Genomic DNA, 23,498 nt, shown 5'->3' on the forward strand with positions numbered 1-23,498 from the left:
CAAATGTTCAGTCTGATGCCTGTGCCTCTATATGTGATTGCTAAATGTCCATTTTGTTCTTGATATGGGTAGGTATTTGGGCTTACCTTCACTTATTGGCAAATCTAAATATGCTATTTTTTATCCTAAAGCACAGACTTCAAAAACTATTTAGTAGCTGGAGTATGCATTTTTTATCTATTGTAAAAACATTAATTGTTTTAATTGGTCTCGACCGTGTAATGTGAAGGTTAAGAGTGGCCTCAGGTTTAAGGATCTTCATGATTTCAACATCTTGCTGCTTGGTAAGCAACAGACTTTCAAGGCAAAATATTTTTTAAAGGAAACTTTCCTTGCCACTAAATTGGGTTCTAACCCTAGTTATGTTTGGAGGGGTGTTTGGAGTTTTATTGATATGGTTTGAAGAGGATTACAATAGATAATTCGTTCAGAGGAAAAAGTAAATGTTTGGAATGATCCCTGGTTCATAAATAATTCAAGTTTTTGGGTCACCTCATAACGTGTGTTGGGTATAAAGAGGCAAAGGTCGCAGATTTCTTAATATCGGGTACGAAGGTCTAGGATCATGGTAAAGTGCATGGTTGTTTCTGCAAGGACGAAGCAATGTTTACATGTAATATGGTTCTTCCTTCTAGTTCGATTGAAGATAGACTCACACGACATTTTACAAAGAATGGCTATTATTCCTCCAAGTTTGGATACCATAGGCTTGGAGATAATATGCAATCCTCGGGTACAAGGGGATGGAATAGATCATGGGATCTTCCTATTCCACCCAAAGTTAAATCTTTTCTATGGAAACAATTCTCTTCCCACACGATACAGATTACTTGATAGGCATTTTGAATTGTTTAATGTCAGTTTGCAAGAAGATGTTGGAGGGTCTCAAGTCTGCCGGAGAGCGGATTGATAAGTGGTTCTTTGAGTGTTGTTGTGGAGGATGGTTGCAAGGTTATGTTGGTCCGTTGAATAATTTTGGGACAGTGTAATAAATGGCTTTGGGAGGGCATCTGTTTACCGCCTACTACTGCTGTGGCAGCATGTCTGCGTTTTTTTTTACAGAATGGAAATCAGCAGCTTCTCATTTCGGGAAACAAAGATATAACATGTCTGCTGTGGATACTCTCTTTCTCTTTGCAGGATTTAAAAGCATGCCAGAGTTTCTTCGTTCGAACATTACTCTTTATTTTCTGAAACAAAGACATAACATGAAAAATCTCAAATAACAAGAAAAAAGGAGAGGATATTACTAGAAAGATTATATGCTTATGCATAACACATAAAAATAACATTGGTGTAAAAGAAATGAGCTTAAAAAAACAATAAACTCAAGGAAAGCACAAACCTCTCAAATTTTAAATACCAATTCTTAAGTATAACATACTTTCAGTTTTGTAGTTACAACCTGTCCTCAATCCATCAAGAACGCAATAGCATATATCATAACATGATAAAATCACCATTAATTTTCCTTTTTCAACTATTATATTATATTATAGATAGAAAATGGAGCATTTGGATTCTAGTCATTACCACACTTGTTGTACAAAGTTCAAAGAATAAAAATAAATACAAATTTACAAAAGATACTTTGCAGCTTTAGAGCATTCCAAGAGACTCTCTATTAATAGATAGAATGAAAAGGCTTTTAATAGTTTGAGAAGCCAATAAAAGATTGTTGAAGTTGATTTTTTAATTATCTCTTTAAATTTTAACTTAAGACCCAAATTAAATCAAACATCCGCCTACTTGTCAAGCATATAAGCGATTATAGACCACACCAAATTTGCATAGTGTAATCCCAGTTTGAGCTCATGAAGAATCCCAAAAGGACAACATATGAGCATTAGCCATTTCCCAAGAAAATACTCAGGACAAGTTTAACTTCCCATTTCCAAACTTTAAATTAGAAATAAATAAAATGCAAAGGACTTTCAATAAACTCCACAGAAATGGAAAGATAGAGGTACTACTTTTAAGTAATCTATAGAAATTCCCATTTCCACTAAAATGGTTGCAGCAAATACAAGTACAATTGACTGTTATTTGTTAAAACTCATTTTTAACTGTAACAATTTCTTACGCATTCATTTAAACTAAACATGCCAATTTTGGGAAAACATCAGCACACTTTATGACATTTACCCATAACCCATGCTAATTACTTTTACATTGTTTTAAGCCATGTTGCACCGGCACTTCTAGTTACTAGCGTTTCGCGTCTGTATCCATTTTTATTTGTAGGCTATTTTATGAAGAAGGTTATGTTCTAGAAATAACGTTTTATGTCCGTGTCCATGCAACATAGTTTTAAGGGCTCTGATTCAATTTAACTTCAGTTCAAAAGTATAGATAACAAAGTAAAGGTACTTTCTTTTTATAGAGAGTAATTATAGCCAAGGCACCTTAAATTTTTTATGATTTTTAAAACACAATCACACGGACAGGCTGTTGGTTTAATATTTAATTAAGGTGGACATAAAAGAGTAGTAAAACTTGCTGTCATTATGATATATTATGAGTAACCCCACTTCATTTACCCAAATATGATACCTCAGTTATCACTCTTCTCCTTTTTTGGAGTGGGAGTGGGAGTGACTTTTACAAGTTCCATTGTTCCAACACCACTTTTCTGCCCACCAACACCATTTTTCCCGGAATATCCTAATGCACAGCATACCAAACCCACTTGGCAATTCCAAGTGAAAGTTGCAACCTTTTTGTTTTTTAGTTTTTCCTTTTCATGGGCTTGTATCTTCTTCTTCTTCTTCTTTTTTTGCTTGTTCATGTGTACTGTAAATCAGATATTCAGATTGGGTATAAAGTGAGTATTTCTGTTCCTACTGAATACAAGGAGGGATTTATTGGCAGAGCTTTTTTAATGGAGACCAATGAAATGGAACCCAATTTCAAGACTGCATTGAGTGTTGAAGCTGAACCAATTAATGGCATTGGCAACTACTCTTGTTCTTTACAAGTTTTTCTTGGAGATGTGAAGGTGTGGAATTCTGGACATTACTCTCCATTTTTCATATCAGATCAATGTGTGCTTCAGCTAACAAAGCAGGGGGATTTGCAGCTTAAGGGGGGAGGACTCGGTTGGCGAACTGCTACGTTTGGCCAAGGTGTCCAGGTAAGGTAACCCATTATCATTATCATTATCATTATCCCAAATATCTTATCAAATCAATTTAATTTAATTTATGTATCCTTATTCATCTTTCCCTTTGATGATACAGAGAATGCAGATATTGGGTACTGGTAATTTAGTCCTACTTGATGCTTTCAATCATATAAAATGGCAGAGTTTCAATTTCCCTACTGATGTAATTCTTTGGGGACAGAGACTAAATGTTGCCACCCTTTTAACTTCCTTTCCAACCAACTCTACAGCCTTCTACTCTTTCGAAATTCAACAAAACAAGATTGGTCTCTATCTCAATTTAGGTAACTGGAATTATTCTTACTGGGAATTCAAAACTTCAAACAACACAAACATCACATTTCTTCAACTTGCCTCAAAAGGATTAGAATTGTTTAATGATAGGAACCACAAAATCGCTCAGATTTCAAACAACATTCAAATTCACAAGCCCTTGAGATTTTTAGCACTCAGTAATAAAACAGGAAACTTGGGGCTGTATTTCTATTCCCCTGAAAAGGGTAATTTTGAGGCTGCATTTCAAGCACTAAACACTAGTTGTGATCTTCCTCTAGCATGTAAACCTTATGACATTTGTACGTTATCCAACACTTGTTCATGTGTTCGCTTTCTAAACAAGGGGGGTGATTGTGGGGAGGGATATTCAGGTGATTTTTGCGGCGGAGAGGTGGGGGAGATGCTTGAATTAGGTGGTGTGGCTACTGTTCTAATGCCTCCTGCTCCTTCTAAGATTAACATAACAAAGGAAGCTTGTGCAAATTTATGCATACAAGACTGTAAATGTGTGGCTGCTTTATATTATTCTTCAAGAGAATCATGTTTCCTTTATGGAATGGCGATGGGAGCTAAGCAGGTTGAAAGAGGAAGTGGAATGAGTTATATGGTCAAAATTCCCAAAGGAAGCCGTGATGTTGCTACTCGCAAATCTGGACTCAAAAAATGGATTATGATTATGGTGGGTGTCATTGATGCTTTTATTATTCTGCTTTTTTTAGGCTGCTTTGGCTATTATTTATTGCACAAATTACTCATTTATTAGTAACTATTTTTTGAATATTCTATTCCAAACCTGTGAAAAAGTTTCAAAGAAATACGATGAAAACTGTGTCGACAACAGATAATTAAGACTTGCATGCACTGCTACATACTAGAATTTTTCTAAAAGTTACAGCATCTTTTTCAGATTAATCCAACCAATCATCGATGCTCCTTCAACAAACTAAAATCCAACTCTTATATGAGAAATTTTATGATACGCCCCGCGTACCACGTCAAATATTGACGTGGTATGCCTCAGCCAATCAAAATGAAACATTTGTAAAAAAAAATTAATTTAATTATTAGATCTGCTTTTTCCAATCTCTTCCCCCGACCACCTCACCTTCAGCAGTTCTCTTCCGCCGACCACCACCAACTCCGTTGGATTTCTAACTTTTATTTTTAATTATCCTTTGGATTAATGGAATTGAAGAAGCAGGTCTCTTGTTTTTTTCAATTAGCCAATTATTTTGTTCCATCCTTTCAACTGCCAATAACAATGGCGTAAATCAAAACTCAGATTTGAACCCAGAAAAAAAAAATCAACACTCAGATGGCTTGAATTTAAAGGAAAATGAATCAGAGTTTAAACATTTGAATTCAAATCCAGACGACAAATTTAGTTGATTTGTTTGATTCCCTTCTAATCACAGGACTTCTAGCAATTTCTTTTAATTTTGTCCAGTCCCAATCACTATATCTGACCGAACGCAGCAGGCTCTATCTCTACCTTATTCGACGCCGCCACCTCCTTAATCTCCTCCTCCACTACTGGGACCTACATCATCCCCCTCTTTTTTATATATCTGACTAAATAATAATTAATTTGCTTGCTCTATATACCCAATTAATTAATTTGCTTGCTACATATACCAAATTATAACTAACTCATACATGCAAATATGATGGTGGTTGGACGGAGGAAAAAGGTCGGAAGCGGTGGTGGTCGGTACAGCAATTAGAGAAAACTAAATGTTTTATGGGGAAGGTGAAAACAGAGAAGGACACGACTAGATTTTTAGGAGTAAACCAAAACTGCAATTAATTAATATAGTTATAATAAAATTATTACATGCCATGTTTTTATTGGTTTGGCATACCACATCAGTGGTATGCCGGACGTATACTAAATTTACTCCTCTTATACTTTTATTTATTCTAAACTCTACTATCCAACTTCTCTTTTTAATTTAATTCACGCTTTTTATCTATTTCAAATTTTATTATCACTAAAAAAAAAAGGTCTATTAAGATACTAAAATTTAGGGTGTAACCGCGCTTTTAACGCTCCTAAAGGCTTATTTACATTTTTCAAAGTGTCATTATAAACGTCATTAAATCGCATGTCGTTCATTTTAACGATACATAAGGCCTTGTGTGGATAAATTCAAGCCAACGATATAGTGCGTACAATCGTAGTCATACTACCAATACTTACATTTTTAGCGTTGTAACTTTTTTTATATATTATTTATTTTTAATTTTCTAAATCCACTACGTTTTAGTAAGATACATAATTTTTGCTATGTCATTATTCAATTTAGAAAATATACATAGCATCTCGAATATCACGGCACTTTAGTTTTTTTTTTTTATCTTAATGGAGAGGACGAAACCCCGAAACACAACAAAGAACAAGCTAAGTGATACTAGTCATCCTAGGAAGACAAGTACCACAAATATCAGAAAATAAGATATCCAGGATGCCTGCAGGGGGCACCTCACACTCGTGAAGACCCATGGGTAAACTTCCTACGTAATTCGCCATCTAGTCCGCGGCACGGTTACCTTCGCGGAGAACATGAATCAACCTAACCTCTTCCCAATTTTGTCTTAACAATCTTTGACACTCATCAATCAGCCAAAAGAACCTATATCTATTATCCTTACCATTCTTCACCAAATCCACAACCACAAGCAAGTCCATTTCGAATGCAACTCTACGGAAATGTCTATTCCAAGCAAACTTCAACCCGAAGTACAGATTCCATAGCTCCGCAAGCACATCACTGCAAATACCTAAGTTAACAGTGAACCCTCCTAATAAAGACAATACTCTAATAATTAGTTTTTCTTTTGTATATATAACTAGTTGAGAAAAAGAAACATATTTAATTGTTTTTTATTTCTATATATAATTTGTTAATTAATTTAAAACCTTAAAACTAAAAATAGTACATATTGTATTTTGATTTGGTTTTATTCGGTTTTGGACCGAACCAAACCGAAAACCAAACTAGCTTAAAAATTAGGATCGAACCAAACCAAAATATAATTCGGTCCGGTTTGGTTCTGTTTTTTCAGTCCGGTTTTTTCGGTTTTTAGATTTTTGGTTCGGTCCTGCTCAACCCTAGATGCAATGGTGAGGGATAGAGAAAGACCTAAGCAAACTTGGAAGAGGATGATCAAGAGTGATATGAGTTTAGTGGGGATAGGACGGAGTGTATAGAGAAAATTTATATCGCTGACACGACTTGATTTCACGGTTTTGTATGATGGTTCATGTTAGCCGACCCAAATCATTTCGGAATTAAGACTTTGTTGTTATTGTTATTGTATCCCACTCCATTTATCCCTCGTAACAAACACTTTGTCTCGATGTGATATAAAACATGATGATAACTTTTTAGATGGAAAAATCTAATTTTAATTTTTGAAAATATAAATTTACTAATATAAATTTACTTTGTAGAGTGTTTTAAGTATTTATCAAGTTAATTTTAATTTTTGAAAATATAAATTTACTAATATATTATCGTAGTAATAATATAGAATGAAATTAATTAAATTTTAGATGTATTTAGTTTAGACCCGGCAAAACGACATACGACCCGATGACACAACACGAACACGGCATGCTTTTTTAGTGTTAGTGTTTAGGGTTTTATGGCACGACACGAAAGTTGACACGACACGAAATGACACGTTAATTTTTATCTCATTTTCGTGTCAACCCGAAAACACGAAACTGACACGGATATTGAAAATTATTGTTATATTCTCTCGTGTTTTTTATATCACTTTTTTTTTAAGGTAACTGAAATCTTTATTAATCAATGAAAGAATTATCTTTACAAAGAATAGCTTCTAACCAATAAGGAACCGAAAACGAATTAAAACAGCTAGCTTGTGATAAGACATTCCTTGCAATTGCATGGGCTGCCTCATTCGCTTGCCTTGGAATAAACGCGACTTTAAAGTCAATATTTTTATCTAAAATATCTCTGCATTCTTCAATAATACCACCAAGCTCAGAAAGGTCTTGCTTCTGTGAATAAAGTTTATCCACGATCGCCTTCGCATCAGTTTCAATAGTCACTGATTGGAAATTCAAGGAGCTCAGCCAAGTCAAACTGAAGCGTAGTGCAATAGCTTCCACAATGCCCGGATCAAAAGTCCCGATGTAAAAAGAGCTACAAAGAGCTACAAAAAACCCCATCAGCTCCCCAGATAATTGCCCCTAAACCACATTTATTTTCAGCTGCAAAAATCGATCCGTCAATGTTGCATTTCCAAACGCCATTCGCTGGTTTCCTCCACCGTCTCGTCTCTGGTAGCTGACCTATATGTCGCTGACTGTCTCCGCTGGTACTGCTCGTATTCGCAAGGCTCCACGCGTTGAACATCACCCGAGCAGCTCCCATCGCAGCTTGTGGACAGGCGCAAGAGCTGTTCCAGATTAGTTGATTTCGCTGGGTCCAGACAGTCCATACCACTAGCGCCAGATTCTTCGCGCTCCTGCTGTCAATTATATCAAAGCATTTAAGCAGCCAGTCCTCTTCGAGCCAAACGTCATTCTGTACTTGTAATTTACCAACAATATCCCAACACCCTTTCGCATACGGACAATCAAAAAACAAGTGGTAATCATGCTCTATGTCGACCTTGCACATCGGACATTCGAACGGGACTCTTATGTGTCTATTGTGTAATCTCTACCTTGTTGGTAAGACCTTTGCTCCCACTTTCCAAAGTAGCACTCTAACCTTTGGCGGATGATCCAATTCCCACAACCTCCTCCACCCATTCACAGCCAGTCTATCACTTCTATTATCCTCCAGTACCCGGTAACCAGACTTCACAGAGTAAATTCCATCCTTAGTAAAGTGCCATATTAACCGATCTTGTCTTGGCTGCCATGGAATTGTTAATGTGAGAATAGCATTTGCATCATCCTGATCAAACAAGTTCATCACTTTACCCCTATCCCAAGTACGAGCCTCATTATCAATCAGACTCGAGACATTTAGATTGTCCATGTCCACAGGTCGCTCCGAATGAACATAAAAGTTCCTATCACGGGCCAACCATGCCTCCCCCCATATGCGGACCTGCTGTCCATTACCAATTCTCCAGCGCATCCCCTGCAGGAGAAGATTCTTCGAAGCCCACACACTCCTCCAGACATAACTAGGATTAGTGCCTAATCTAGAGGTGAGAAAAGTATCATTTGGAAAATATTTAGCTTTGTATATCTTACTAACAAGCATGTGAGGATTATTCAGAAACTTCCAACCCTGCTTTCCCAATAAGGACACATTGTAGTCCTGCAAATCGCGGAATCCAAGACCCCATTTCTCCTTCCTGTAACTCAAACCGTCCCAGCTAACCCAGTGAATGTTTTTTCTGCCGTTTCCTTTCGTACCCCACCAATAGGAGTTCATGATTTTCTGAAGTTCAGAACAAACAAACTTCGGGATCAGAAACGCACTCATGTAAAATGTTGGTAAGGCTTGAGCAACCGATTTCAATAAAACCTCCTTACCCGCATTAGACAAGAACTTGAAACTCCAACTGCTAAGTCTTTTGCGCAGGCGGGCAGATAGGAACTTAAAAATCTCTTTCTTAGATCTCCCAATAAGAGAAGGAAGTCCTAGATACCTCCCAGTGTTCAGCGGTGAGAAGATGTGTAGCAATGAGCAGATTTCTGCCTGAAGCTCAGCTGAAACTGATTTGCTAAAGAAAATCCCTGACTTGTTCACATTAATAGCCTGACCAGAAGCTCCTTCATAGTCCTTTAGAATACCCTGAACTGTCAGACTCTCTTCCCGCGTAGCTTTAAAGAACAAAAAGCTGTCATCAGCAAATAAAAGATGATTTACACTAGGGGCCCCTGCAACTATCCGACAACCATGAATTCTCCCATCCTCTTCAGCTTTAAATAATAGCCGTGAAAGCACTTCCGAGCAAATTATGAATAAATACGGGGATAGAGGGCCCCCCTGCCTCAGACCCCGGCTCGGTCTAGCCAGCTCGATAAGTGATCCATTTAATGCGACTGAGAATGAGACTGAAGTGACACAAAGCATGATCCACTCAATCCATCTATCATGAAACCCCATCCTGATCATTACTGCCTTCAAAAAACCCCAATCCACTCTATCATAGGCTTTGCTGATATCTAATTTCAAAGCCACATGACCTTCAAGGCCCCTGCTCTTACATTTCATATAGTGCAGTGACTCAAATACAATAAATACGTTATCAATTAATGCTCTGCCTGGTACAAAGGCCGACTGACTCTCAGATATTATGTGAGGCAGAATCAGCTTGAGTTTGTTTGCCAGCACCTTCGCAATTAACTTGTATAGCACGTTACATAGTGAAATTGGTATAAAATCAGACATATATTCAGCACCTTCACCTTTAGGAATCAGCACTATGATTGTATCATTCAAATGAGTAGGGAATTCCTTGTCATTCAACCACCCGATACACGCATTAAAGACCTCTGTCCCAATCAGATCCCAAAACTGCTGAAAGAATCCTGGACTTAACCCATCGGGTCCCGGGGATTTATCTGGGTTCATTTGGAAAATAGCAGCTTTGAACTCATCGATAGAAAAAGGAGCAATCAGCAGCTCATTAAATTGTTCATGTATCGAAGATGGTAAAACATCAACGATCTCGTAGGAAGTGGTAGAAGAAGCAGAGAAAAGGTTGGAGAAGTAGGATTTTATAGTGTCACACATACCTGGGATCTCGGTGCAAATATCCCCAGAGTCGTTCCTTAATTTTGTGATCCGATTATTGCGTTGCCTGACATTAACACATGCGTGAAAGAATTTTGTATTTCTATCACCTCCCTTCAACCAGAAATTTTTCGCCCTCTGTTGCTAGTAACAATCTTCCATCTCTAATGCTTCATTTAACCGTGCCTGGATCTCCCCAAATCTGACAATTGACTGAGCATCCTGCTTGTCTCTTAGCCACATCAATTCTCTTTTTAGTCGTGTTATCTTCCTTGTGAACCTCAATTTAAAATCACGACCCCATTGCTCCATTGAGGCCGAGCAAGCAGTGAGCTTCTCTACAATTCCCACCTGATTACAGCCCCTCCAATTCTGCCTGACCATCTCATTAAAGCCATTTTCCCGGATCCAACCCGTCTCAAACCGAAATCAGGCTCTGTTCTGAACACGGGTACCTAGCTCGGTCGACAACAAAATGGGAGAGTGGTCCGAGTAGGTAGACATTAAATTTCTGAAATTATAATTCGGAAAAGCAGAAAGCCATGCACCTGAGCCGAACCCTCTATCCAGCTTCTCTTGTACCCACCTGTTAGTTCCACGTCCCCTTTCCCAAGTATATGAACTTCCCTCAAGCACCAATTCCTGTAAATCATGGGACTCAACAACATGAGAAAACGCCTGTATGAGATAGTTAGGATAAAGAGGACCTCCCTTCTTCTCATTCTGATTAAGGATACAATTGAAATCTCCCAATACCACCCAAGGAAGAATAGATGTTGCTTCAATTGCCTGAATCAACTCCCAAGACTTCCATTGCTCGTTTCTATTTGCATACCCATAGAATCCCACAATCCTCCAGTCCCCTCTTGCCTCATCCCGAACAGCCATCTCAATATGGTGATCTGAATATCTAGAAATACTAACTTCAGCTGATCTCTTCCAAAAGACTGCAAGACCTCCACTGTGGCCCCTGCTATCTACTGCAAAACTGTAGTCAAACTTAAATTTTCTTCGTAATGTCTCGATCTTGCCTTTACCGACTAGCGTTTCCATAAGAAAAATTAAACTGGGATTATGAGATTTTATCAAATCTCCCAAACAACGAACTGCACGGGAATTTCCCAAGCCCCTGCAGTTCCAACTCAATCAGATCATAATCCCCGACTAGACCTGGCAATTATCGTGTTTCGTGTCAAAATCGTGTTATCTCATATTTATGTTCCATATGGTTTTATATGTTATAAATGCTAGAAAAATGATTTTCGTGTCAATCGTGTCGTGTCAGTCGGGTTGACTCTGTAATCGTGTTTTCGTGTCAGAAATTGCCACCTCTATCCCCGACGGACCTGCACCTCAAGTCTCGCCGAATCACTCAAATTAGACGCTAATTTATCTGGATTAGTACTAGAAGTATTAGCCCCTTTAATCGAACCCTTTGGAATTAACTCTTCAATCTGATGTGAAGGATTGCCAACTTCTCTGACCCCTTCTCTCTTCGCCGTTTCTTTTGTTCAAGAATTGTCAGGACAGAATCCTCCTCCATAGCTACCTCCTCTTCAGTAATCTCCACAATTTTGTTGACTAAAGGCTTCTGATAGGTACCTCTAGCCACCTCACGGTACTGTTCACGGGGAATTTGCATAGGCTTAGTCAGAATAGTCTGACGCCGAATACTTGACTTGTTTATCTCATACTCGGTTGCCTTCATATTGATTTCCCGCAATGGTGTTTTCCCTGGCACAATCTGCCCTTCACTACTTCCTCCAGTCTTCTCCCTCAGCCATTTCGACCCGGTATTCTCTAGACCTCGTCTTGGAGTAGCCCGCAGCCACTCCCCCCATTCCCTCTTGATGCTCTTAGAATCATACTGAAAATTGAGTTCACAGAAGCGTTCTGAATGCCCCAGCATTCCACAAATATAGCAAAAGGTAGATAGCCTCTCATATCTAAATTGGATATAGCCCCCTTCAGAAGTAGACCCCTTTATCTTCTTGCATCGCTTTAGTGGTTTGAGCACATCCACAAGAACCCGCAAACGCATGTACTGCCTTCTCCCTCCCACATTATTGTTAATATCATACTCAATAAACTCCCCAATGAAGTTAGCAATTTTCTTTCCCACCTCTTCTGACATAAGACTAGCTGGTAGCTCAGTAACCTGGATCCAAAAGAGTACTTGAGTCAAGGGAATGTCTCCTGCTGCTCTCTCAGGTGGCCATTCGTCCCATACTAGTAGATGGTTGTCAAAGGACCAAGGTCCCCCTGCCACAATTCTATCCCGGTCTGCTCGATGAAAAAATTCAAAACAATACAAGTTTGAATCAACTTCAGTGATAGTAATACCTCTCCCTGGTCTCCACAAGTCTGCTAATTTATTTTTCATCACAGAAAAATTTACAGACCTTTCAGACAAGAATCTCCCAATCATACATAATTCACTCCTTTGCTCCACTGGATTTGAATTCATTCCCAGCAAATTCAGTTCATCATGCTCCCCTTCCTCAATCTCCAAACCTTCCAATTCATCCTCTACCCCAGCCATTTGTTCTTAATTTACCAAATCCACAATTTCCCCAAATCAATTTTTAGGCCCAAAACACCTCAACAAGTCTCAATTCCTCCTTACCAATGCCAATTCCAAACTGAACCTAACAGCAGATAAAAAACAGAAATAAACTGCAGCACCCCCAGCCCCTTACCTCTCGAATCCCGTTTCGCTTATAATTTCGGGGGAACAGCCGCAGTCGAGAAACAGGCCTGGAGATAGCACAGCCGTCGTCGGAACACAAGATCAGGCTGTCGTCGGAAACAGAGTCGTCGCCTGAAGTCGGAACCTAGAACCGTCGTCGGAATAGCACGGCTGAGAAAGGCGGCAGATGGTAAAAACCTAGCTCTAACGAGAAGAGAATAGCACTCTAACGAGAAGAGAAAAAAAAGACTTCTAATACTTTCTTTTCTATATCACTTTATTAATACAGATAATAAAATTATAATTATTAATTGCAAATATTGATTTGAATTTCCTAAATTGTTATAAACACGTTACATGACCCTCTAACATGATATTATCGAACTTTTCGATAATTATTGTTAACATATTAATCTAAAAATGATATAAAATGTTTAAAAACAGTACCATATCTTCTTATATTTTTAAGAGTTATTATTAATATATATACATAACAAACTTACATGTAACCCAAAAACACGACACGAAATCGACACTAACCCGAACAGGTTAACACGACTTTGACACGAAAGTTTTTAGGTTGGGTTTGGGTTTACTCTTTTTTAACAAGAACCCGAAATGACACGACACGAACACGACTCGAACACGATAATTGCCAGGTCTAATTTAGTTATTGCATGGTTTGAAGATTTAATATAGTATTGCTAAGTGAAATACCAAAATCTGTACCTGTATTTTTACGCCTGTGAGAAACATAAAATTGTGGTGAATAACGCCAGTTTCAGTTTCAGTTTCAGTTTCGTTTGAAAAAATTGAGGGTTGAATCACTCAAGAGTAAAGAGCTGTTGGATCAGACGCCTTTCGTCGAATTCCTTCATTGTTTTCGTCTAGCTTCTCTCTTAGTGTGTGGAAATGGATAGATCTCAATTTCTTCTATTAGGGTTACCAATTTTTCTTTTTTTCTCTGATGTTTTCAATCTGTTTACGCTACCTCCTCCTAAATCCTCACATGATCATCATACCAGCGTTAATCATCATCAATCCAATCCCAATCATAATCATCATCAACAGCAACAACCACCTCTTCAGTTTCCTGTTCAGGTTCCGCTTATTTCCCATTTTCTTTCTCTCTCTACTTACATCGGCAATTGTGTATTCTCGTATTTGAAGGTTAATAGAAAAAAAAAAAATTGTTTAATGGCCTTCTTATATGCAGAAATCTTCGAGCATGATTGGAGGAGTTGGCGGGATTGGCATTGGCAATACCATCAATATTGACTTCTGTGCTTCTTGTTCTTATCGGTATGTATCTATTGTGCTACTTCCCATTGCTGACAGTCGTATTGCTATCAGTTCTAATTTGAAATAACTGTTTGTAATTGTGCTGAATTGGGTTTAAATTTAATTACTGTTGGCTGCTATTGTTGTTGTTGTTGATACTGTTTGTGTATTTGGATTTGCCTCACTGGAATTCCTTGTTCAATTAGATTTTGTGGATTCTTGACATGTGTCACATAGCTGCTTTTTTTAGATTGTTTTTTCTACTTGGAACTTTATAATCCTTGTTTTTAATTGAATTTTCTTGCTTCTTTCAGAGGAACTGCTGTAACTATGAAAAATATGCTGGAAGCACAATTTCCTGGTATCAATGTTGTCTTGGCAAACTATCCTCCCCCACTTCCTAAGCGGCTACTGAGCAAAGTTGTTCCAGTCGTTCAATTTGGAATTATTGGATTAATAATGGGAGGTGAACATATTTTTCCACGGTTGGGATTTGCGGTTCCACCTCCATGGTACTACTCTTTACGGGCAAACAAATTCGGAAGCATTGCAAGCACTTGGCTTTTTGGGAACTTCATACAATCTTTTCTTCAAAGTTCTGGTGCTTTTGAAGTTCATTGCAATGGTGAATTGGTAAGATCCGATCTTTTTCTGATGATCTTGGCTTTTTGGTTGAGAAACGTGTCTTTTGGCAATGATGTTTTTTATGAGTTCTGTATCTTATAGCATTATATAATTATATATAGAGATACTCAGTTGCACTTTCTCATTGTTCTTTCTCCTTGAACATTGTAGGTTTTCTCCAAGCTTACAGAAAATAGGTTTCCTGGTGAAATTGAACTGAAGGATCTTGTTGGCAAAAGACTTGCTAATGCAAGATATTTTGATGGTGATGCAAGCCTCTAGTTCTAGTGCAAATTCAATTCTTAATACAAACAGATCATATTGCAGTAAGCAGGTCTTCTAGTGGAGATAAATAACATTTTTTCTTGTAGCCTATTGTCTGTTCATCACAACTTCTTTGCTCATTTGTCGTTTTCTAGATTTTAGATAACCTTCCATTGCTAATCCTTAATATGTGCTTCAGTCGAAGAATAGTTGTTATTCACGATGATATTTGATTCATATGCTATTCCATTAAAGATTACTTTATTTCTCTTTCCAACTGGCATTGAAAATATTTGAAGCTCTACTTAATGAATGTTGTTTATTTGTTTTTCATGTACTGATACATTGCCTGTGCTATCTGTTGAAGTGTATGAATTGTAATTGTGGACAAGTTTTTCCATGCAACTTATTAGCAGATTATGAAAATTACTCGTGAAATTTATCTGTTTTTATTTTGTTTACTAAAAAGTTCTGGTGAAATCTCCCCTGCACTAGGGACGTCTAGATATTCAAATTGATGTTTGCATTTCTTCTGTCACTTCATTTTTTAATTTTGACAAAACACAACCTGAGCCCCTTTTTTACTGTTAAGCAAGTCACTGAACTACAATTTTTGTTCACATTAAGAAATTGAAGTGTTAGAATTGGAATTGAACGTCTTCTTTATTATCAGTTCGGGTTGAAGCGATCTTAAGAAATGTAATCCTTGAAGACCCAATACCACCAAATTGAGTTTAGAGGATTTGATGAAAAAAAAAGGGTGTCTGTGTATAACTATATATATATATACCACCAAAATTGATTGCTATTAGTTTCGAGTGTCACCCACATATCATATCACAGACTGAGTGCAAATATTTGCATTGTAGGACAAACCTCGTAGATTTTGTGATTCCAAGTCCCAGTCAGGTCTTCTTTCGTTCATTTGTCTGGTAAAAGGAGTTGGTTAATTTTTAGGTTCAAATTGTGAAATTATTAACCCTACCATAAGGTGTAGTAAATGACATAATTTTATCCAGTACACGAAATTAATGCTTTAAGTTAGCCGTTATGCATGAAATGCTGTCTCAACTAGCATTTGTTATATTACTTATAACAACATAACATTTCACCAACTTCAGGATCACCGCCCACTTTTCCATCTTCCACTAGCGCCGACTACCGCCGCCGTGGCTCTCGCATAGCCTTTCTTGCTGGTTTGTCTTCATCTTTGATATTCTCTCTTTGTGATTGAGTGCGATCGTCTTCTCTGTGTGAGAAGTTTTTTTGTCGCAGTCTTTTCTGCGTTAATCTTGGTCACCATGGATAAAGGGAAGGGCATAATGGATGCTTATGCTCGGTTGCGATTGGCGGACGAGACTGAGGAGGGGCTGGTTATCGGAGATGATCATCTTCTGAATTTAGCGGATTTGCGATCTTTCTTCATTGTCGGACAGTTTTTAATCGCAAAACCCATCCATTTCGATTCGATGCGTAATACTCTTGCCTCAATTTGGAAACCAGTCAAAGGCGTTACGGTGTCGGATACTGATGTTGAGGGTCGCTATCTCTTTCAATTTTTCCATGAATTGGATGCTAAGAGAGTTCTCGACGATGGCCCTTGGACATTCAACCAAAATGTCCTCATTGTTCAGGAATTATCTGAATCTCAACAGGTTTCAAAAGTTGAATTGAATAACCTAATGATTTGGGTGCAGATTCTGGATCTTCCTGTTGGATTTCAAACTGAAGAGATATGTAAAGTTGTGGGAAATCGAATTGGTAAGTTTCTTGATTCAGACCCTAAGAATTTTTCAGGACCGCGCCGTAGTTTCCTACGAATCAAAGTGGCTGTGGATATCCGAAAGCCGATTAAGAGCGGATTGAAGGTAAAGCGCAGTGGGGGCGATTGGCTGTGGGTTCAATTCCGTTATGAGAGATTACCTGGGTTTTGCTTTTAATGTGGAATTGTTGGTCATTTGGATAAATTTTGTCCTGCTCTTTTTGATTTACCTGACATGAATGTGGAAAGATAGTTTAGGTCCTTTCTTAGGGCACCTAGTAGGAGAGCAACAATTCAGATTGGGAGAGAATGGCTTAGGGACTATTCAGGGGAGGAGGAAGGTTTTTGGAAGGAGGATTCTTTGTTGAATAGGGGAGAGAATGAGGGTATCAAGCAAGGCAAGGCTGTTAGCAGAGGTAGAAACATTGGCGTTGGTCAAGGCACAACCAAGACACCACATATTCCACTCAGCAGCAATACTAGTGGTTCAAATTCTGATTCAGTGGTGATTATGGAAGAAGGTATCATACTGGATCCTAAGAGACCAAGACTTGATAGTCCTATGGATTATATTCAGGATAATCAATCAAATAACGAATTCAAGGTGGGACCTGGTTTCCAGGCCCGCCAGGCGCAATGAGTCTCCTAAGTTGGAACTGTCGTGGATTGGGCAATCCGCGAACAGTTAATGTTCTGATGGACTTGGTTCAGGTCCATAAGCCCATGTTTGTGTTTTTGATGGAGATTATGATCAAGAAAGATAAGGTGGAGTTAGTGAGGAGGAAGTTGGGGTTTAAAGGATTGTTTGTGGTGGAAGGCTTGGGGCATGGTGGTGGTATTGCTCTTCTATGGAAGGAAAAGAATATGGTTACTTTGCTGAATTCTGATATTAACTTCATTGATGTGCAGGTTCAGTTACCTAATGTTCCTTTATGGCGTTTGACGGGATTTTATGGCTTTCCTGAACGTCATAGACGACAAGAATCGTGGGATCTTCTTAGATTTTTGTCAACATGTTCTTCTCTACCTTGGTGTTGTGTCGGGGATTTTAATGATATCCTCCGTGCTTCTGAAAAAAGAGGAGGGAATAGACAGGCTAACTGGTTGCTTGAAGGGTTTAGGTCTGCTGTTACTGATTGCAATCTTTCAGATTTGTGTATGACTGGTCATCCATTCACGTGGGAATCGGGCCGTGGTAGTCAGAAATGGATTGAAGAAAGATTGGATAGGGTGTTGGTAAATGCTAGCTGGCGTAATCTGTTTTCTGGTTCAACCTTGAACAACATTGCGACCATTTTCTCTGATCATTCGGCACTTTGTCTAAAATTTAGAGTGTGGATTGCACGATGTTCGGTTAAAAGGTTTAGATTTGAGAATTCCTGGCTCAGGGAGGAGCAATGCGCTTCAGTTGTTCAGCATGCTTGGGAGGGTAGTGGTAATGGTTCTATTTCATATAAGCTAAAGCAGTGCACTGCTGCTTTATCAGAATGGAGTTCATCTTTGGAGAATAACTTTCATAAGGCTCTTCAATCGGCAAGGAGGTTGTTGGACAGATATAAAGGCAGAACTGATTCTTTTGGGGTTGCTCAATTTAAGGAGGCATCATCTCTGTATGCTAAAGTTCTTCAGCAAAAGGAGGACGTTTGGAAACAAAGAGCCAAATTATTTTGGCTTCAAAGTGGAGATTCCAACACCAGGTACTTTCATGAATATGCATCTTCCAGAAAGAAAAGGAACAATATAAACCAGCTCAAGGATGAATCGGGGTCATGGTGTACGGTTGGTAATGGTCTTGAGGAAATCATTTTGGATTATTTCTCTTCTATCTTTCAAAGTCAGGAGCGTCGTTCTGCTGATATAATTCCGTTGGTTAATCAACTTGTGTCTGAAGAACAAAATCTTGATTTGTTGTTACCTGTTTCTGAGGATGAAGTAAAGGCAGCTTGTTTCTCAATGCATCCTAATAAGAGTCCCGGGCCCGATGGATTAAATCCGGCATTCTATCAAAGATTTTGGTCTATTATTGGCAGCGATGTAAGTAAAGCGTGCTCAAACTTCATTGATCAATGTCACTTTCCATCTAGTCTGAATGAAACTTTGATTGTATTAATTCCCAAAAAGGAAGCTGTTGAACGGGTTACTGATTTACGCCCCATTGCATTATGCAATGTTCTTTTCAAGATTGTGTCAAAAAATTTGGCTAACAGGCTGAAAAAAGTTCTTCCCTCCATTATTTCTGATACTCAGAGTGCGTTTATTCCTGGTCGGTTGATCTCAGATAATATAATTGTGGCATATGAAATTCTTCACAAGCTTAAATGTCTTAAGCAGGGACATAGGGGGTTTGCGGCTCTAAAGTTGGATATGAGTAAGGCTTACGACAGGGTTGAGTGGGGTTTTTTGGAGCTGATGTTGTTAAAATTGGGTTTTAAGGAACAATTCATCAAATTGATCATGGTCTGTATCTCAACTGTCAGTTATAAGGTTTTGGTACAGGGGGCTGAATTGGGGCCAATTGTTCCTAAACGAGGGCTCAGGCAAGGCGATCCTTTATCACCATTCCTTTTTCTTGTTTGTGCTGAGGGTCTCTCGATTCTCCTTAAGGATTGTGAAGCCAGAGGTGTGTTACACGGATGTAAAATTGCTAGGGCTGCTCCCCAAATCTCTCATTTATTTTTTGCGGACGATAGCTATCTTTTTTTCAAGGCGAATGTTTCGGAAGCATCGGTTGTGCAAAGCTGTCTAAAAAGGTATGAATTGAATTCTGGTCAATGCATAAATTTTTTGAAATCTTCTTTGTTCTTTAGCAGTAATACCAGAAGAGAGGATAGGGATTTGGTCAGTCTAACTCTGGAGGTTCAGGAGGTTTTGGATATGGGCTTTTATTTGGGTGCTCCTATCTCTGTTGGCAGAAGTAAGACACAAACATTTGGCTTTTTGAAAGATAGGATATGGTCCAGGATGAATAACTGGAAGGAGAAGTTTTTGTCTAGAGCCGGAAAAGAAATTTTAATCAAGGCTATACTTCAATCCATTCCAACTTATTTGATGAGTATATTCCTTCTTCCCTTGAATTTCTGTGACGATATCAATAAATTGCTGAATAAATTTTGGTGGAAATCAAATGGCAATTCACCTACTGGCTTGTGTTGGCAACGTTGGGAGAAACTTTGTATACCGAAAATTGAAGGAGGTATGGGATTCCGAAGTACCCATGAATTTAATTTGGCCTTATTAGCGAAGCAGAGTTGGCGATTGGTAACAAAGTCTGATTCTCTTGTTTCAAGGGTTCTTAAGGCACGATACTTTTCTTCTTCTAATTTTTTACAGGCTGGTCTTGGGCATAATCCCTCTTATGTGTGGAGAAGTATTTTAGCAGGAAGAGAGTTGATTATCAAAGGGCTGCTGCGAAAGATTGGTAATGGGATGCAAGTTAAAATTTGGGAGGATCAGTGGCTGCCAGATATTGAAAATCCTAGACCAACTTCTATTCCTCCGGCTGATTTGCAAAACGAATTTGTTTACTGTTTATTGGATCAGCAAGGGAGATGGAATGTGAATCTTATCCGATCCATTTTTAATGATAGGGACTGTAGCTTAATTTTGTCTATTCCAAGAAGGCGTATAGGCGACGTTGACTCATGGTTTTGGCACCCTGATAGACGCGGTTTGTATTCAGTCAGATCTGGATATCATCTAGCAATGGGTTCGTTTAATCAGGTCAGTTTGCTTCATTCACAACCTAATTGGAAACGTCTTTGGTCTCTTGGGGTTTCTCCAAAGCTTAAGAATTTTGCTTGGCGATGTCTTAAAATGTGTCTTCCTACGAGAAGCTGTTTAGTGGCACATCACCTACCAATTCATGATGTTTGTCCGGTGTGTAATGTGGCAGGTGAGTCTATTTTACATGCTTTAATTTCCTGTTCTTTTGCACAATCGGTTTGGAAGATTTTTTTCAAGGATGGTAGAATGAGTTTAATCCCCTGCTTTGAATCATGGTTTTCTGATGCTTTAAATATCATGCCAATGGATATTTTTGGGGAGATTTTGGCGGTAATTTGGGCCATATGGTCTAACAGAAATCGGGTTTTTTGGGAGAATAAGTGGTGTTCTGCAGGACAGGTTCTTAATTTGGCTCGACAGGCTTGGTCTGAGTGGGTTGCTGCTCGCACAACCCGTGCTTCAACTACTCAACAGTGTGCTTTCATCGATCACTGGTCTCCCCCGCCAGTGAACTGGTTATGTGTTAATGTGGATGCAGGGTTATGTCGTGATGCTGGTTGTAGTTCATATGGGTTCATTTTGAGTGATCATCATGGCAAGTGTATTGCGGGTGTTAATGGGCCATTTGAACATGTATTTGATGCTTTCACTGCTGAAATTATGGCAATTCGTGAAGCACTAAGTTGGCTTAAAACGAGAAATCTTCATATGGTTTTTGTTCAATCAGATTGTTTGGTGGCTGTCCAGGCAATCTTGTCTTCGGAACATGATTTCTCGTATCGGTCGGAGTTAATTGAGGATTGTAGGGTACTCTTAAAAGAATTAGTAGCTTGTTCTATTTCTTTTGTTAAGCGTTCAGCGAATATGGTAGCTCATGCTCTTGCTAAAGCTGTCTGTTCCGAGTCTGTTCGCACTGAGTGGGACTGCCCACCTTCATTTGTTGTTGATTTGTTAAACAGTGATTTTTAATAAATAGCTTTATTTCAAAAAAACTAGCATTTGTTACGTATATCTTGAAATATGCTAAAGTGGATTACTTTTTTTTTTGGTAGGAAAAGAAAAGAAAAACAAACAAACAAAAAACCTAACCCGGGATCAGTCTAGGAAGGCTGACCCCAACCCTATCCTCAAGGAGGATAGACAACAGAAAAGAGGGAGGAACAGAAAGGGTAGAAACACCTAACATCCCCCCATGTCCAGCAGCAGCCAAGCGATCCGCCACGCGGTTTTGCTCCCTATAGATATGGGAGAAACTAAGAGCCTCAAAGGCAGGACGAAGCCTCAAAATAGCCTTGATAAGATTCTGATTCTTCAGACCAACAGCCTGGCTATCAGAAATCCTGTTGATCGCCTCCAAATTATCAGATTCCACCGAAAGCCTTCTAACACCCATGCGTATGGCAAGTTTTATACCCGACAGAATACCCCAGAGCTCCACCGAAAAGGAAGAGCCCGTCCCCAAGTTATGGATAAACCCAGCAAGCCAAGCGCCACCAGCATCCCGAAGAACTCCCCCAGCAGCAATTCTGCCATTGCTAAGGCAGGAGCCATCCGTATTCAACTTCACAACCCCTTCTCTAGGCTTATTCCAACCAACTAAATGGACCACTTTATCCGGGGAAGGTCTAACAAGGGGCTCTCCTTCAAAGCTCTTTGTAATAACAGAGAGCTTTTTCGAGAAGTAATCAAGTAAATCAGGAATAAGGACAATCTTCTCAGTAAATAACTCTTCATTCCTCCATTAGTAAAGTGGATTACTAATTCCTACATTTAGCCTCGGGAAAAGACGATACTACCCCTTCTCATATATTTTTCAAAACCCTTTACTCTCTCAATTCATTCCTAAACACTTGATTATACGTGTAATGGCGAGCAATCTGTCATCCCAGGGAAGAGATGAGAACGACCAATCCACTGAAGTCAAGGTATATTTCCGTTTAAAAATTTCTGAAAATCATGGTTGTCGGGGTCCGGGGCGTGTGAACATTGCGCCCCAAGTGGGGCGCAATGTTCATACGCCCCACCTTGAGGTGGGGCGCAACGTTCACACGGCCCACCTTGTGGTGGGGTGCAATGTACACACGCCCCAGATCTAGAAAACAGAATTTTGGTCCAGAGACCTGAAATATTGGAGAATTTGATCGTAATGGAATATAATATTCGTTAGTTAACATTTGCAGGTTCCATTAGAAGAGTTTCAAGGTGATGGTGTCGGTGTCGATTACAGTGGGGAATTTTATCCTCTATAAACGTTTGAAACTTATCAGGAATCTGTTAAATGGGCAAAATAGAAGGCGATTAGTCTTGGCTTTGAGTTAACTATATCTTCTCACAAGACCGGGGCAAAATTGAAATGGATATTGGTTAAATGTGCCCGTGGTATAAAGACTACTCTAAGGAATAAGGATATGGAGGAAGCAATACGGCAAAATACGAAAATAAAATATTGTGGTTGCAAATTCCAGGTGAAGGTTCTAGAAATCGAAGAATTAGGGGGTTGGGTGGTAAATGGTGTTGCTGGAGACAGAGGAAAACACAGTCATGGATTGGTTGTATACCCTTAGGGATATCGACAGATGAGCGGACTAAGTCCCGCTTCCAAAAAAATTGTGCGTGAAATGAGTGCAGCTCAAGCAAAGTCGTGTGTTATATTTGCAGCGATTAAAGAAAAATACCCCGAGGATAACCCGATCCAAAGACATGTGTATAATTACAGGGAAAAATAAGGACTGGGAGTTTTGAGGGTCGGGATGTAATCAGTCAGTTTTATCGTCTAGCTCTAGATATGGATTACATACATTAGACGCAAGCGGATCCGGTTAGCAATGTTGTGACTCACTTTTTTTATGGCACATCCTACTTCGATCACCTTGTTCCGATCCTACTACTTGTTTATTGGCATGAATTCAACATATAAAACAAACAAGTATAAAATGTCATTTTTTGAGATAATTGGGATGACGCATTCTAACAAGAACTTCT

The 23,498-nt window shown here is 38.9% G+C and overlaps 2 protein-coding genes across 3 annotated transcripts; both read left to right on the forward strand.

Moving 5' to 3' along the window:
* Positions 1-2,598: 2,598 nt before the first annotated feature.
* LOC136206966 (G-type lectin S-receptor-like serine/threonine-protein kinase At5g35370) lies at positions 2,599-4,216 on the forward strand. Of its 2 annotated transcripts, XM_065998171.1 has the most exons (3): positions 2,599-2,998; positions 3,080-3,133; positions 3,240-4,216. In XM_065998171.1, exons 1-3 carry the CDS (start codon positions 2,744-2,746, stop codon positions 4,200-4,202), a joined length of 1,272 nt encoding a protein of 423 aa, XP_065854243.1. In that variant the 5' UTR covers positions 2,599-2,743; the 3' UTR covers positions 4,203-4,216. The 2 variants fall into 2 exon arrangements, with proteins under 2 accessions (XP_065854243.1, XP_065854242.1); XM_065998170.1 differs by having other exon boundaries at positions 2,599-3,133.
* A 9,373-nt stretch (positions 4,217-13,589) lies between these two features.
* LOC136205179 (selT-like protein) lies at positions 13,590-15,301 on the forward strand. The gene is made up of 4 exons (XM_065995674.1): positions 13,590-13,963; positions 14,079-14,164; positions 14,458-14,776; positions 14,939-15,301. Exons 1-4 carry the CDS (start codon positions 13,775-13,777, stop codon positions 15,047-15,049), a joined length of 705 nt encoding a protein of 234 aa, XP_065851746.1. The 5' UTR covers positions 13,590-13,774; the 3' UTR covers positions 15,050-15,301.
* The last annotated feature ends 8,197 nt before the right edge of the window (positions 15,302-23,498 follow it).

This window comes from Euphorbia lathyris, chromosome 9 (genome assembly GCF_963576675.1).
Source record: "Euphorbia lathyris chromosome 9, ddEupLath1.1, whole genome shotgun sequence".
Classification (NCBI taxonomy): domain Eukaryota; kingdom Viridiplantae; phylum Streptophyta; class Magnoliopsida; order Malpighiales; family Euphorbiaceae; genus Euphorbia; species Euphorbia lathyris.

Coding starts and splice junctions, on each gene's coding strand:
- LOC136206966 (XM_065998170.1), top strand. CDS start 2,744: ATGGGCTTGTATCTTCTTCTTCTTCTTCTTTTTTTGCTTGTTCATGTG. Junction 3,134..3,239: donor CGTTTGGCCAAGGTGTCCAG/GTAAGGTAACCC, acceptor TTGATGATACAG/AGAATGCAGATATTGGGTAC.
- LOC136205179 (XM_065995674.1), top strand. CDS start 13,775: ATGGATAGATCTCAATTTCTTCTATTAGGGTTACCAATTTTTCTTTTT. Junction 13,964..14,078: donor CTCTTCAGTTTCCTGTTCAG/GTTCCGCTTATT, acceptor TCTTATATGCAG/AAATCTTCGAGCATGATTGG. Junction 14,165..14,457: donor TGTGCTTCTTGTTCTTATCG/GTATGTATCTAT, acceptor TGCTTCTTTCAG/AGGAACTGCTGTAACTATGA.